This window comes from Strix uralensis, chromosome 4 (genome assembly GCF_047716275.1).
Source record: "Strix uralensis isolate ZFMK-TIS-50842 chromosome 4, bStrUra1, whole genome shotgun sequence".
Classification (NCBI taxonomy): Eukaryota; Metazoa; Chordata; class Aves; order Strigiformes; family Strigidae; genus Strix; species Strix uralensis.
In genome coordinates this window covers 83,653,188-83,668,440 of record NC_133975.1, presented here as the reverse complement: position 1 = coordinate 83,668,440, position 15,253 = coordinate 83,653,188, and the positions used below count along the sequence as shown (strand labels likewise).

Below are 15,253 nucleotides of genomic sequence, written 5' to 3'. Positions count from 1 at the left end.
AAAGGTGTAGATGTGGCGCTTAGGGACATGGTTTAGTGATGGACTTGGCAGTCTTAGGTTTGCAGTTGGACTCGATGATCTTGCAGGTCTTTTCCAACCTAAATGATTCTATGATTATATAGCATAGGCTGTCACTGTCCAAATAGCTCCTCATTTGAGCTGTTAGGCTGGTAAAATGGATTTTTTCCATTTTCTCTTGTTTTAGAGAAGGGAACCTATGCTTAGATTTTCAATTTGACAGCATCTGTGGTCAGTCATGGGTCAGCTTTAGTCTTCTGCTCCCATTTTGTCCACTTCTTATTTGCTCTGACACATACAGATAAAGCTCTGAGTATGCTGAATATGTCTGGGCTAGTGAGACAGAGTTGTGGATCCTTTGTCTGATGATAAGCAGGGACAGTACTGGAATATAAACTGTTGTTGGTGTGTCCAGGGAAGAGAAGGAAAGCAAAAATCAATACTTTCTGTTTTATAAACAAATTATCCGAAGCTTAGTAATGCCTCAACCCCAGAAATGGTAATAGAAACTTCACAAATCCAAACATTTTAGAAAAGAACTTTCTTTTTGGGAGTACAAGCTCACTCTTTTTTCCTCAGCTTCCATCACTGAAACTCAAACACTACTGAACCAAGTACTAAACTTCTGCACTTCTAGTCTATTATATAAAGTGTTCATCTTACCATCGAAGTGGTGAGAATAGTTGCTTCCAGTGCAGGAAATGCATAGTAGTTTCTAAGGGAGGTTGTGAATACTTCTGTGGTATTGCTTGACTTATGCAAGAAACTGCATTATCTTCTCTCTTGTGAGAACACCTTGTGTCAGAAATGCAGCTGAAATCATTAAGTTATGGAAAAACCAAAAAAATTATGTTGGCTAGTACTTTCACTCTCAAATTATAGACATTATGTTCATTTAGAAACAAAACCAGCTTGACTCTTCTCTAAAAATGAGATAGTAAATTTAAGCTAATTCTTGTGTCAAAGCATAAAAGAGGTAAGTAATCTAAAAAAGATTCTTACTGTGCTATATACTGTAAATCTTCCTGTTGTTTGAAAACAGAATGGAATATGAAAGTTGCATTAGAAGACTAAACAAACAGCTTTGTTTCTTGCTTGTAAGTTATGTTGGTATAGCTGTGTAGGATTGCAAGATGTTTCTTTCATGCCTTGTGCTTCTCATGAGGATATGATAGTTGCTCTTGACTATGCTAAATTGCTTTTGCCCAATTGTTTGGGTTTTTGATCATTTAGTGATCTTTAATTTGGGAACCAGTTGCCACTGATACCCAGATTGGAAACTCATTTTGAAGAAAAGTACTGAAATCCCAGAGCAGTGAGACTTTCACATGCTTGTGTGCCAGTAACTTCAAGGTCAAAGGTTTTTTCCTAATCAGTTAGTAAGTTTGACTGTGTGTCTCTTACATACATAGTAAAATCCTACAATTGATACATTGGCTTCTTGCAAAATTTCTGATCTGAAACTGGCAGAAAGATGATGGGATTTCTTTGCACATAAGAGTTCAAATATTGCACAACTATCCAGACCAGAGATGAGTAAAGTTTCTCTTTTAGCATATACCATACTACATAGTTGGATGTTAAAGAAATATTTCCTGGCAGGCTCTGTCAGTGGTTATTGATGGCCAGACCAATAATGTTGTTATTCTGCCCAGGCAAGTAAATTGCAATAATCAGAGAAGCTGGCAGGTGAAATGATGCTGGAGCATCAGGGCTTCCTCAAGCAAATTAAAAGAGCAACAGTGAGAGAGCAGTGAAAGGGGAGTGTGAGGCTCATCTTTTACTCTCTTACATTTAATGTATTTCAGTGCTTCTGCTGGTTTTATTTATTTAAATGAATCCAGTATTCAGTATATGGATGTTGAAATATTCTGTGGTGTATGTATATGGTTTTGGTCTGACCAAATTTTTAATTCAGAAAAAACTCCTTTTGACACACACCTGTTGTTTTGCTTTACATGTAAAATCGCCGTTTGACAGTTCTGGAAATGTATGTAGTAAAACTTTTTAATTCGGGCATGCAGTTTAGCTACCCACTGCTATGCTGTCTGGTATTTTTTCTGGAAACTATATATGACGTAAGAACAGGCTGTCGTCTGCACCACAGTTGCTGCCAGCTGTTTTCTCTGTCAAAACTTGGATTCATTTCACTGCTGTGTCTAGCTACAGCGAAGTCAGTCTTGACCTCTTCTCTCTTCAGGGGCCTGTTGTGGTCATTCCATCCTTATTGATGCTGAAAATCCACCCCAGCTTGCCTACTGTGGACAAAAAAGGTGTATACCTCAATAAAAGGAGTGTAATGCAAATCTTGCCAGAATTCCTACCCTCTGCATATTAAATTTGGATTTTAAGGGGATTTTTTGTGTAGAAATGCACTAAATTGTCAAGTATTTTCCCAAATGCACTCATACTCTCACCTTTTAAAAAATTAATAAGTAAATAAATAGCCTAAAGTTTGGGCACTTGGCCATTACTTAATGAATTACAGAACTCAGCTGCTCATTTGTCTGATTTCTCATTGTGTTTTTCGCTGTCCTCTCCCACTTGAATCCTGTTGCACTTGGGAAAATAAAGCTGTACTATCTAAGGTCTTTTTCAGCCTACTGGAAGAATTTTGTTTAATTTTCATGACTCATGAGCAGAGGAACTGGTGAAAATGTAACCTTATTTTCTGAACCTTTTATGGTCTTACTGATGACAAGTTATTTGGTAGCCATTTCATACAATGCTCTAATTATACGTGTGCAGGTGTGCTGAGTGCATGTTTGGACATGTTTTGTTGTGGAGAAATCACAGTATCTTGCAAGTTTGATCTCCTTGTGGGTTTTTGTCAACATATGCAAATGTTCAAACAGGCGGTAATTCCATACAAGTGACAGTGTTTTGAGATATCTGCCATTTTGAAGAGAGAAAACATTATGAATGGTTCTTTTTTATTTTTTGTAAAGATTTTCATGTTTAATGTTGACATTTCTGCAGACTTGATATACAACTTCATAAAATATTTCAAACCGTCAGTTGAATAGCATGTGCTTTTAAAGATGATAAAAATACTTGCTCTAGTCATTCATTAAGGAGGTGGCTACCAGCTTTCCTTGTGTTTTGGCTACCCACTTTCCATTATGGAATTGTCTTTGACTTGTGAAAAGCACTAACACTTGCATTGTTTGCAGAAGGCTAGAGCTAAGCAGGCAGAGAGCTCTGTCTGGGAAAAGGCCTTTATTGCCTGAAATCCTGTTCAGGATTCATTCAGCTACAAACTGTGGGGAAAGGGTGGCTTTTTTTTTTTCTTTTTCCCCTCCCTTGCTTGCTGCTGTGGAGGAGGAAAAGTTCTTGCTGCAATTAGTTATTGGATGTGAACTCTCCCAGATGATTTCTGTGCTCAACAGCAGCAGATGCAGCATGTGGAAAACCTGCAAGCTGGCATGTTTGCTGTGACCTTCCCATCCCAGACTGAGCTGCGCTCCCCCTCCAATTTTCTCAATCACATCAAGTTTCGGTTGCACATGTGCTTTCTAAGACAATAGACTTCAGATAACTAGGTCAGTCCTGTTTCTTGGAAGGGGGAAATCTCTGCACCCTGGTGATGGGTCAGGTCCTCCTGCTGTATTGATGTAACACCTTTACCTGACTGCCATGAGTGAATTTTGATGACTAAAGAAATTAGGTAGACATGTCCTGTTAGTTACTTGGATTTTTGAAAAGTAAAGTTCTCTGAATTCAGAGAATATTTCATTTAAGATGAGCAGTGAGGGGTTACTGCTTCACTGACCATATTCAGATTATGGATTTGATTATGTGGGGTTGCCCCCAACCATGAAACTCTTAAAAGTTGGCAGATATAATGGCAAAATGGAGCTTTGGCCTAACAGTGAATTAGTCTTTACTTTTGCAATCAAAATAATATTTCAACACAATATATTCTGTTTTATGTAAATGTTATTGTCTGGGAAAGAAAGTGATACTCCAGAATTAAAACATTCAGAATGCTGATGTTGGATAAGTATCTGTACAATAAACACATTTTCTCCTGTAACTACTTTCTCCTCAACTGTGAAATTCTGTAAAAGAAATAATGTTTTCAGTTATATTGCACAATTTTTCATCCTTAAGCATGGTCTTCTGATTTACTGATCACCCTTGCTTGTTTGCAAATTGTCCTTGAGACATCAATAGCTTCATGTAGAATATGAATGGTTTGTGAAACAGGAATGTAGTCATCTTACAGAATAAATATGAGTAATGAAACCATGAGTAAATGCAGGAGGGCCTTAAAATCTGTGGTGTTTGACAAGAATGTGAATTGAAGAATACAACATCTGAAAATTTATGTTCCATTTAGTGATTAGAGTTGTCTTATAAAAGACTTAAGTCAGTTTTAAATTTCTGCTAGAAAATTCACTACTAGAAGTCTGATCCCATCTTCTGAATTCATACATCTTTACATTAATAATAGTAAAATCCTGATCTCTGAAAAGGAATGTTTTAATCCTATTTCCTAGTTCAGTCACTCTTTGCAAGACAGTCCCCAAGTCTGTGCTACTTACAGAGCTGAAGGTATTGTAGAAAGTTTTACCAGTGAAAGCTTTGATGGTACAGCTATTTTGGCATTGTGTATTTAAACTGTTGCTTTTGGACTGATGCAGAGTTTTCTTCTGGGAACAGATTATATAGGTAACATTGGTGTCCATCTTGCTGCGGTAAGGTGCAGTGTGATACAGGGAAACCTTTGCAGCAAATCCTGAACTGCTAGTTTTTATCTCTGGGATCTGTGTGAATTTGGTGGAATGCTCTCAACTTTCTGCATTGCAAATTTGTTTTTCTTAGTCCTTGCTTTCTAATTTACTACTCCTTTTAGTCGGTTTTGTTGTCAGAGACATGGAGGTTGTAAGGACCAGGGAGATGGTTGTGATTCCTTTGAAGACAAATTACCCTTGTGGTATTACACACTAACTTCTATCACAGTTGCCTGACCCTTCAGCAGAGTCTTCAGGATGCAGGTCTTACGTCAGCGTGGTTGCAGGAATGTTTCTCCCTGAAGCAGTGAGTTTATTGGCAGGGTTTTGTAGAGCCAGGGATGCAGCTTGTCTTTTTCTTTCATGAATTGTAACTTATGCCATGTTCCTAAAGAGCAGAACTGAAAGATTTAGTCACTATCTGAGCTGGCAGAGGGGTGCACTTTTTTGTAAGAGCTGTTGGAGATGCCTTTATCTCCACTGAGATACTAAATGTGCTGTTTTGCCTAAGCTGTGTCACCAAGAGGAAAATGCCTTTGGCAGGGTGGACTAGGGCTGGCTTGCTGAATTCAAAGATCCAGCTAAAAAGGCAAATAATAGGCGCCCAAGAAGGTGTGGTGCAGCCCAGGGACAATACCAGTGTGACTTGGCTGTTTGCCCATACTTGCATAAGATGCTACTTTGTGATATTTTGTATATGGTAATATACATGTTAATTAGTTGTTTCTTGATGTGGAGAAATGTGGAGTTTGTACCCTTGTACTTGCAAGGGTACAAAGAGGAGAAATGAGTTAAGTCTGTTTTCACTGGTAAAAGTTGGAGAACTAGAGAAGGCAGATACAATGATACGTGTTTTACGTTATTATGCTGGATCCTTTCTGTAGGAGAAAACAATGGTTGGAGGTTATGGCTTCTAAAACGTTTTTCATATCTATGAAAATAAGTGCTAAAATCTGAAAGCTTTCTTAACTTGACTGTTTTGATCGATGTAGAGAATAGTGACATTTAGACTATGGGATTATGCATTTGAAAAAAGGAAGATCATAAAATATGACAGAAGTAACGTATGAAATAGAAAACTTGCAAAAATGGTTCTCTGTCTTAAGTGGGGAGAAGGTTAGACTATCTCTGTCATGTGGTTTGTTCAGGCTAAATAGCCTGTTTTTACTTGTCGCATAATTATGCCTTAATTAATGACTCCAGCATGCACTGAAACTGGTAATAGGCAATGTCAAACACTGTGGAAGAAACATTTAAGAGCAGTCAGCTCCTAACAGAGGTGCTGTTCTGAAGGATGATATTTGTTGCCCTGATATTCAGTTTCTCTCTTTTTCTAAGATTGGGCAATAAAAATATGCTTTTCTTTTTTGGCTTCTAGGTCTTCACTTCTTGTTGTCATTAGTTGGGAGTTGTGACAAAATTTGGACTTCTAGTGTAACAGAAGAATGACATGAATTCCTATCTGTGACAAGTTAAAAAGAAAAATTCCACTAGAGATTAAAATCCCTAAAATTGTTATAAATTTCTTGTATTTACCTATAAATTACCTCAGTGTTGTTTGTTTTCCATTTTATTCTTGCAATTTCCTTTTTTCTGTTTGATGCTGAAATGCAAAGCTTTTTTTCTTTAATTTGTTAACAAAAACCCTTTCGTGTTAATTTGAAATTTTTCCTAAAATATTTTTGCTGCTGTTGGCTAACTCTTCCTCTTTTTCATTGTATTTTGAAAATGTAAACTCTCATTTATGTGTACGTGTAAACTTGATCTAGAGTAACTTCATTCTGACACCAAATCTCTAAGGGTTTTTAGTAAATAATAAAACACATTGTAACTTTGGTACAATTGGTGTAGATTTGTCTCAGACCTGAGTGTGTAAATGTGGAGGATATGAAGCTGTGAACTCCTGGATGCTTGGGAGCTGCGGGTGGAAAGGTTCTTTTGGGCCAGCAGGAACAGAATGCTGTGTTGCTAGTTGAATTAAACCGAAATGGTGAGAGGTTGTGGGTTTTCTTATTTGTTTTTAAGGTGTGGGATGATCCAAATATGCTTACACTGTATTGGGGAGGGGAAGTCGAGCTACTTGATGAGTCAGTAATGAGTTGAATTTTAATCCCAATACTTGAATTTGGTAAGCTTTCAGAAACTCGTGAGTTGCTGTGGCAATGTGACATTGTCAAAACGGGATTCCAGAAACCTCCTCTGAACTTGATTTCCATTCTGGTTTTGGAGGGGAATGAGTAACTTTGTATTTTAACTTTATTGTCATTTTCTTCTGTCTTGATGAGTCTCTCAATATACTTATCAGATAAAAATTAGTAGTAAAAAGCTTATTTGGTTTTAGAGAGTTTGGAACATGTTACTGCTCTTAAGGATCTGCCACGTGGCTTGCATCTGCTAAGTTGATAAGTAAATCCTGTTTATCCACCTTACTAAGGTAATAAATAAATCCTGTTCATGTTCTCAGTGTCGTGGATTATACTAGATTCATTGTTCACCTTGCTAAAGGGGACACAGAAGACAAACACTGAGTTGCTTTTGTAAGCATTGAGATGGCGCTTGTTTTGTACAAAACCTCATACAAGTCTGTATTGCAGCTCTTAGACAAACTATTTTAAGTGCCCTGTTCCTCTGAAGCTGTTTCTTAGCTCTTGGAAGTGAGATTGATGCCTGGGAAGAAGAGGGGAGAGGCTGACTCTCACTCAGCTTGTCCTTGCCTGTTTCACGATGGTGCATAGCTTGCCTGATCTTGGCCTACTGCAAGGAAAATGGATTGAGAAGTCTAATATTAGTCCTTAATGTAGTAACAGAGCTTGAAGTTGAGCTTGGTAGTTAAATCTGATATTCGTTAACCTTCTAGCTTTTTTGAGGAGAATGTTGTGAATGAGGCCAGAGCAATTTTAACCCATGTTAAATAAAGCTGCTAGAAGTCTGTCATTCCTGGAGCGTATACGTTAGTGTCAATGAGGTCTATAGTTAGGAATGAGGAATGGCGATGTAATTCCAGTCCTTCTTAAAGAATCATCATGATACAGTAAGAGTGAAGCTTGATGTAGAAATCTGTATTTTGCTGTAGTAAAATATTAACAGTAATACAAAAGGTAATTCTTCTGCCATGCAAAAGAGATCTAGGATAGCCTTAGGAAGCAATATGGCCTGGCTTCATGCAAGTTTTAGTTTAGGTGGCTAACACTGAAGTTAGTACTGATCTTAAAGGGAGTGATTGGAGTCTGGTGCTCTAAGTGAGGCTGGCCACCGCCTAGCAACTAATGGTGTCGTGTTGGCTCAGCTCAACTTAGATAAGGAAGAAAAAAATATTTTCCTCCAAATCCAAATGAAAAAATATAGAAGTATTTGTGTGGGGCATGGGCAGTGCATCTGGAGCAGGACGAGCTGACAGGAGTGCTTGTTACCAAAACGTTTCAGAGTGGGAGAGCTGGCGTATGCTCCTTTTTCTTTTGGTGTGTTTTTAAGTAGTTACATTCAAACATGAAAAAAATAGAGTGTACTGAGACAAACATTAACGAAGAGAGACAATGAAAAGCCCTGGTGTCCTTGTGTCCTTCCCTTCTCTCTTTGCAAATCCATCTGTCTTTCTCTTCAGTCTTTTGGTCAAAACATTTACCAGATGCTGGGTTTCTTTTAGTGTTCTAAGAAAGTGAGTCTTTTGAATGACTCTGCCTTGTGGGTTTGCCAGGATTACATTTTATTCAGGAAAGAGTGTTAGTGTTTGGTTGATATTTGAATGCTCTTTGATCTTGAATGCCCTGTTCCTCCCTTTAAATGATAGCAGCAGCTTTCAACAAGCAACAACCCTATTACTGCTTCCTATATCTTTCTGTTTGATGTTACTGTGTAGAATGTGGAGATTAAAGGGAATAAAGTGATTACTTCCTGGCCCCCTAAATTCTCACTGTGTTTTTTCAGTAGGCTACAGCATTATTTAGATAATGAGTGTAACTGGCTGTGGTGTTTGATACATACTGTATATACTGTGTTACTGTGTTATTCTAATGTATGTAGCTGGAATCCCTATATGTTTATGGTCTGTTATATAACACATACTGGTCTTACAAGCTCTAATGCTGATGTGGAACAGTACTGGGATGTATCTGTCAGTGCCAGCTGAATAATTTTGCTGTACTAAAGGTCTTCTGACACAGCATGGAAGAAAGCCAAGTTACATTTATGAAATTTCTAACTTGAGCAACAATGCTCAGCATTTAAATTGTAACACAATAGTAAGAGAGTATAGTATTTATGATGATATCAGCATCTAATTTGTTTTTATAGAGTTTTATAAATGCCTATAATTATGTGAACATCTGTGTATGTACTGTAGGATATGTGGAATTTATCAGGGTAAAGGCTGGAGCAGTTTCATGCTGTTTGCCCCACAGTGGAAGGTTTGGCTGCAGATGGTCTGGCTCTGGCCATGGTTTGCCAGGCATCAAGAAAATCCAACATAAAGCTCTGTTATCATTTTGAGTCTAGCCACCATGCTCATAATTCCTCCTGTGCTGTAGCAAAACAAGTTCAGTATTCTTGCTCTGAACTTTTGAGAAAGTTTTCCTCCATCTCTACTTGATACTCAAGTTTTGTTTCTTTTAGTGTAGCCAGAGGCAGACCAGAGACTCTTCCATTCCTGTGAATAACTTGGTACCAGTGGTTCTGCCCAGTAAGGTGCTAGTTTTCTATTAGACTGGTGCTATTTTGGTGTAGGGAATGAAAACAGAATGTGACCTTAAATGTAAATTTAGCTAAAATGAAACAAGAATGATGGATGATACATAAACACGTAGTTAATATCTGCTGACTAAGCAGGATTTAAAATCTTTTATTTTGGCAATAGTCAGGAATCTGATCATTGCAGCAGTCTGTTGAACCAAATGACTGGAGTGTTCTTACCCCATTCAGGAGGTTTGTTTCTTCCCAGTTACATCTTGCAAAATGTGATTGTTTTTTATTTTGCTCCGTTCATTTCTTATCTTTGTTGAAAGTGCCAGGTTCTTAAAATCCATCAGAAAAATCTCCTCCTATTTTGTTGTCTTTTCTTCTAGGTGTTCGTTCAATAGCCAGGTATCTGCAGCTTTTCTTGACCCATCAGGTCACTCTTCTGTGTCCCAAACCCTCAACCTCCCCCTACCTGTTAATGCTTCCCAAAATTTTCTGGAACAGTTCTTAAACATTTCAGAGATGATGTGTGGAAAGACATTGCAAAGATTTAATGTGTCTTCATGGCTTTAATACAATAACTCTGCAAATCTAGCTTTGGTGTGTTAAAAGGTTACTGCTTCCAACCACCTACTCCAGCCCTTTGGTCAGTAGTTTCCAATCCTTTAGCCGATTCAGTAAAGAAAAATGCATGAATGTGGCTTTCTGATCCTGTGAGAAACTCTGTGTTTTGATTTGGCCCCTCTCAACTTGACTGAAGACGTTGGACTTTGCACTGAAAGAGTCGAGGTGTGGACACAGGTTCTGTCTGCTGTCACTGTCACCAGAGAGGTGGCTTTTGGTGGAGAGGAGGGTTATGCAGTCACGCCAGAGGCTGTTTTGCACCACTCTATAAAGGCTCATCAAAGCCCATAGCCCACTTCAGTATTTTAGTACTCTTTCAGTCTGTGAAGGGGAAAGGGGGTGGTGTGTGTGAGCAGTGCTGCATGCTTTCTCTTAACATGTACCTTGCTCAACATTATTTGCATACTTCACCTCTACAAGTGGGAGAAAATGTAATAATTGGTTCCTTCCTCTAGCATGGGACTAGCTGTCATATGACAGGGCTTGGGTTGGGGATTATCAGATTCAAGAAAATGAAATAAGTTTGAGAGAGTGTGTGTTGTTGGACCCATTCTGCTGTAAATAAACTTGTGTTGTGACTTGGCTCACAAATAAACATAACATTAGATGTTTAAGAAACTTGTTATTTTCCATATTTAAGGCCTTCACAGCTGGCAGAACTTGTTTCTTTTGCTGTCTGCCTTTTAGCCCACAAGACGTTTGAGTTAAAATATCCATGTTTCCTTTCATGTGGGAATTATGTTACTTTTTCCTTCAACCTTCTTATCCTTCTTCCTTCAACCCTGTGCAGCATCTTCATGTGTTGAAGGGTACCTGTACAGGCTTTAGAAGCAGTGACAAAAGGGAGGCGAGTACCTGGCAGCACTGCATCCCAGGGAACAGTGCTCTTACACGTAGGTGAGGAAAGGACTAATGAGAAATGGGTGAAAAGAAAGGAATGTGGAATGGCAGGGAGTAGAAAGCATTTTTTTCATTTTAGGTTGTGTCTTGCTGTTTGTATGTGACTTAACCTTTTAAGTGGTTGAACTGAACTTTCAGTGCAGCATTGTATGTCGAAGTTGTGTACTTGACTATGACATGTGATAAAACAATGTGTTGGATGTACGAACTATCAAAAAGTTGGTTTTTAAAATAAAACAAGAACAACAAAAAAAGCCCAAGTTTGTAGTCTTTTAGCTCCAGTTAATATTAAAAATGAAAATGCTTAGCTGGTTCATTAAAAGAGTTGTTCTTAGCCCTTGGGAACTGCATGTGATAAGAAAAAGATTATGGATTAACTAAATATTTCAAATTGTCTTTAGCCTTGGCTGACAACAAAAGTGTGAGTAAAACCTTTACTGCTGGGTAGGAGTGTACCAGGGCATGCATCCTTTTTTTTCCCATTGAGCAATTCCATCCTTCCAGAACTCATGAACTCCAGAACTGCAACCTGCATATGTCAGCACAACAGAAAAGTGTGTGTACACTGCTTGCTTACAGCTTTATAAATCTTAATAAGGGTTTATAATGGTGATATTGTGGCTGAATATAGAGTCTGATTACTTTGAGGGATGTAAGAGTGCAGCCCTCTGATCCCAAATTGTGAAATGCTAATAGGTAAAAATTGGGTTGAAGAAAATATTTTAGGAATATTACAAAGCAGTTATTATACAAAATTAATTTTAATGCTGTGCATTTAACTTAAATAACTTTTGGCTTAGTTTAACTCTATTAAATTTCTAGTTCCAGTGCAACAATTCCTTTAAATTTGGTTTACGTATAAATGTTTCACTAGCAGAGTTATCTAAGTAAAGGATATAGAAAATCCTAAGATGCATATTTGTGCTGAGAAATATGCTAGTGAATTTAGGTTAGCAGAGTAAGACAACTGGCACAACTTACTGAGTATTGTGCCTTAAACTTCTGTAGGTACAGGTGTGTTAGTATGGCCTGTGTCCTAAATTGTGGTTTAGTGAAGTGTAAGAATAGGTCTAATATGGTACACATGATCACATTTTCTTTCTACTATATAGCCGAAATCTGTTCAACAGATTCCCACATGAGATCAGAAGAGGGTTAGACAATATTGGATGTCTTGTAATGTCCTTAGGCAGACTTGTGTTAAGAGTTTCTTGTAAAAGTTCATTATTCTAGGGGTAGGGGGATCTTCCAGCCTTCTCAAAATGATTCCCTAACCTTCAATCTGTGCTTTTTTTCCTTGCAGACCTTTCAGCAGCCCAGAGAAAATTTGCCCATTCTCTGAGAGACTTTAAATTTGAATTCATTGGTGATGCGGAGACAGATGATGAAAGATGCATAGGTAGGTAGAAGTGACTATAAGTGGCTATATTTTGCCATGCCGTCCTACAACATGATTAAACTTTTTTTTCTGGTCTTGTGTTACAGATGCATCACTTCATGAGTTTTCAAACTTCTTAAAAAATCTGGAAGAACAAAGAGAAATTTTGGTGAGTTGCAATAAAAATTTTGAAAAGCTGTATGTATAGAAAGAGTAAGATGAAAGTCAGAGTTGCTTACTGCTTTGTTAACCACCAAGATGTTGGTATCAATAACTTAACAGTGAAGGCTCTCATTGTGCAGCCTCTGGTTCTGTAGTCTAGAGTTACAGACAGCAGCTAGATCTAATTAAATAAGAAAGCTGTTATGTAAGGACAGATAACTTATGAGTTGGTTTAAAATGGTAGCACTCTGATAAATTATGGCTGGCATAAATGGGAAAACCATCATAAGGCTGTTTACTGTTTACAGTAAAAATCAAGATGAAAGACTTAATACTGCAGCAGGACACCCGAGGTTGGGAATTTGGCCAAATATGGATGCAGGATCTCTGTGGCTCCAGCGTCAACACTGATGTGGATTTGGGATGCAATCTGTTGGCTGGATGCAGTGGCAGACTTACAAACCTTTTCTTTGTAGGTGAGCTTTCTGGTGGGGGCAGACTATGACACATGCATCTGCAAGCATTTAGTTGCTCTGTTGTGTAGAAGGGAGCGTTCTGCCTTCCTGTGCCTCTGATTGCTGAGGGTTTTAGTGTAAGATGGGTCAGGTTAGCTGCACATCGACTGTGGGCTGAGAGTTCTGCAATACACCTTGCCATCTTGATTTCCTAAGTTGCCCAGAGGATGGGGGATTTCTTTCTGGATGGTACCATGGTTCTTCTCTGCAGTTGCATGCCCAGCTTGTGCATCAGAGCGGGGATTCATGGAGCAGATGATGTGTACCCAGTTTTCTTCTGAGTGTGGTCAGACTCTGCAGCTAGGAAATGCTCTTAGATCTGCCTAGGTAGCAATTATGTTGCTCAGTATTTGCCATGTGATTATATCTTTATCTTCCTGGAAGTCAGTGACCACTTGGCATTGCCGAGAGGAAACTCAGACTAATCTGTGTTCTGTGCTCCTCTCTGCCAGAAGCGGTGCTTGCAGTGTAGGAGTATGTAGATATGTGAGAAAAGAACTTGTGAACATTTTTATATATATATTTTTTTTAAACATTTCTCTTTCTGGCAGTCTTGAGCCTGGTAATAGTCATGGTTCTTTGTGTGCCATGTTATGTCCTGGTATGTTGTTCTGATCTGGAACCACATTTGGGTCAGAATTAGGGTCTGTGTGGTTCCTTGCACGTTCCTATATACTAGAGACAGTTTTTCAGTATCTTGAGTTGTTTTGCCAAGTTGTAGGGATTTGCTCAAGTATGTTTGAATGCTGCTTTTGTTTTTTGTAATTCTGAAGCATAGTCTTTACTCTGCTTTTTCATGCCATCCATAGCTGTATTTTATTTTAATGAAGTTGCATACATCTAATTAGTGAAGGTCTTTGGGAAATTTTACAATGAAAAATACTTGTCACGTTATTTTCCACACTAATTTGGTATCAGGTTTTTGAGAGATGTCAGCTTCAGGACTTCAGAAGTATGTGGCACATTTCAGTGACTATATCAATAGAACTTCAGCAGTGCTAGATTACCAACAGTCAGCTGTGCAGAATCCAGCTCTGTCTGTATAGTAAAACACTATTGTTTTTCAGACTGAATGCCACAAAACAATGTTACTTTTTTTTTTTTTGGTATGATGTCCATGCTTACACAGAAGGTGTTAGAAGATAGTTAATACCAGTTTCTTGATAAAAAAAGGATGAAATGCAGTATTTGTTAGAACAGTGACAGTTTGATGAAAAACTGGGGAGTATAAAATATTGTCAAGCAAATATTTAATTCCAAATAGAAACAGAATATATTTTCTGAGTTACCAGATTTGTGGCCTTTTCATTGTATCTGTAGTCTAGCAAATGTTATGTATTGTTTCTAGAGCGACTTAATATAATATTGGCCATAAGTCTCTGAGAAAATGATTGTGTGGTGACTGGTAAAGATACTTTTCAGCGGCTGCTGCTCTGACTTTTTTTTTTTTTTTTTTTGACATCTCAATGAATGTTTTAAGTAGCATGAGCTCTAAAGATACTCCCATGGAGAATATTAGGGCATGTTGCACTCACAGATGTTTGGAATCAGATCGGGGATCCAAAGACTTTCCAATAAGATGCAAAGTATATAGCAGGATTTTTTCCAGAAGTGTTCAGTTGTCTTTGTTACGAATGTTCTTTATTGACCATTTTTCCCCTTACCACCTTGAAGATGACCAGAAGGTTTCTGACTGCTTCACTTCAGTTTCAGTGTAGAATTGCAGATAAATTTCAGTTACATCAAGTAAAATTTAAGAAATCAATTAATAATTACAGAACTGAGGGCATTTCAGATATTGCTGTGCATTTAAATTTTTAGATATTTGAGTTGGTTTTTTTTTACCATATTGTAAATGAAACAAATTTGTGCTTAAAATACATTCTAAACTGAAATTAAGTGCTCATCACAGAATCATCTAGGTTGCAAAAGACCTCGAAGATCCTCCAGTCCAACCATGAACCTCACACTGACCGTTCCCAACTCCACCAGATCCCTCAGCGCTGGGTCAACCCGACTCTTCAACCCCTCCAGGGATGGGGACTCCACCCCTGCCCTGGGCAGCCCATTCCAACGCCCAACAACCCCTTCTGCAAAGAAATACTCCCTAAGAGCCAGTCTAACGCTGCCCTGGTGCAGCTTGAGGCCATTCCCTCTTGTCCTGGCACTTGTTCTTGGGTCAAGAGACTCATCCCCCCTCTCTGCACCCTCCTTTCAGGGAGTTGTAGAGGGCGATGAGGTCTCCCCTC

General features: G+C 38.3%; 1 protein-coding gene across 4 annotated transcripts in view; it reads left to right on the top strand.

Moving 5' to 3' along the window:
- Window positions 1–15,253, top strand: part of ARHGAP10 (Rho GTPase activating protein 10) — a 152,595-nt gene that overhangs the window by 29,905 nt on the left and 107,437 nt on the right. For all 4 annotated transcript variants that reach the window (XM_074867495.1, XM_074867496.1, XM_074867494.1 and 1 more), the window contains exons 2-3: window positions 12,253–12,348; window positions 12,435–12,496. In XM_074867495.1, the coding sequence (XP_074723596.1) occupies window positions 12,253–12,348; window positions 12,435–12,496 (158 nt within the window). The remainder of the gene's footprint in view (window positions 1–12,252; window positions 12,349–12,434; window positions 12,497–15,253) is intronic.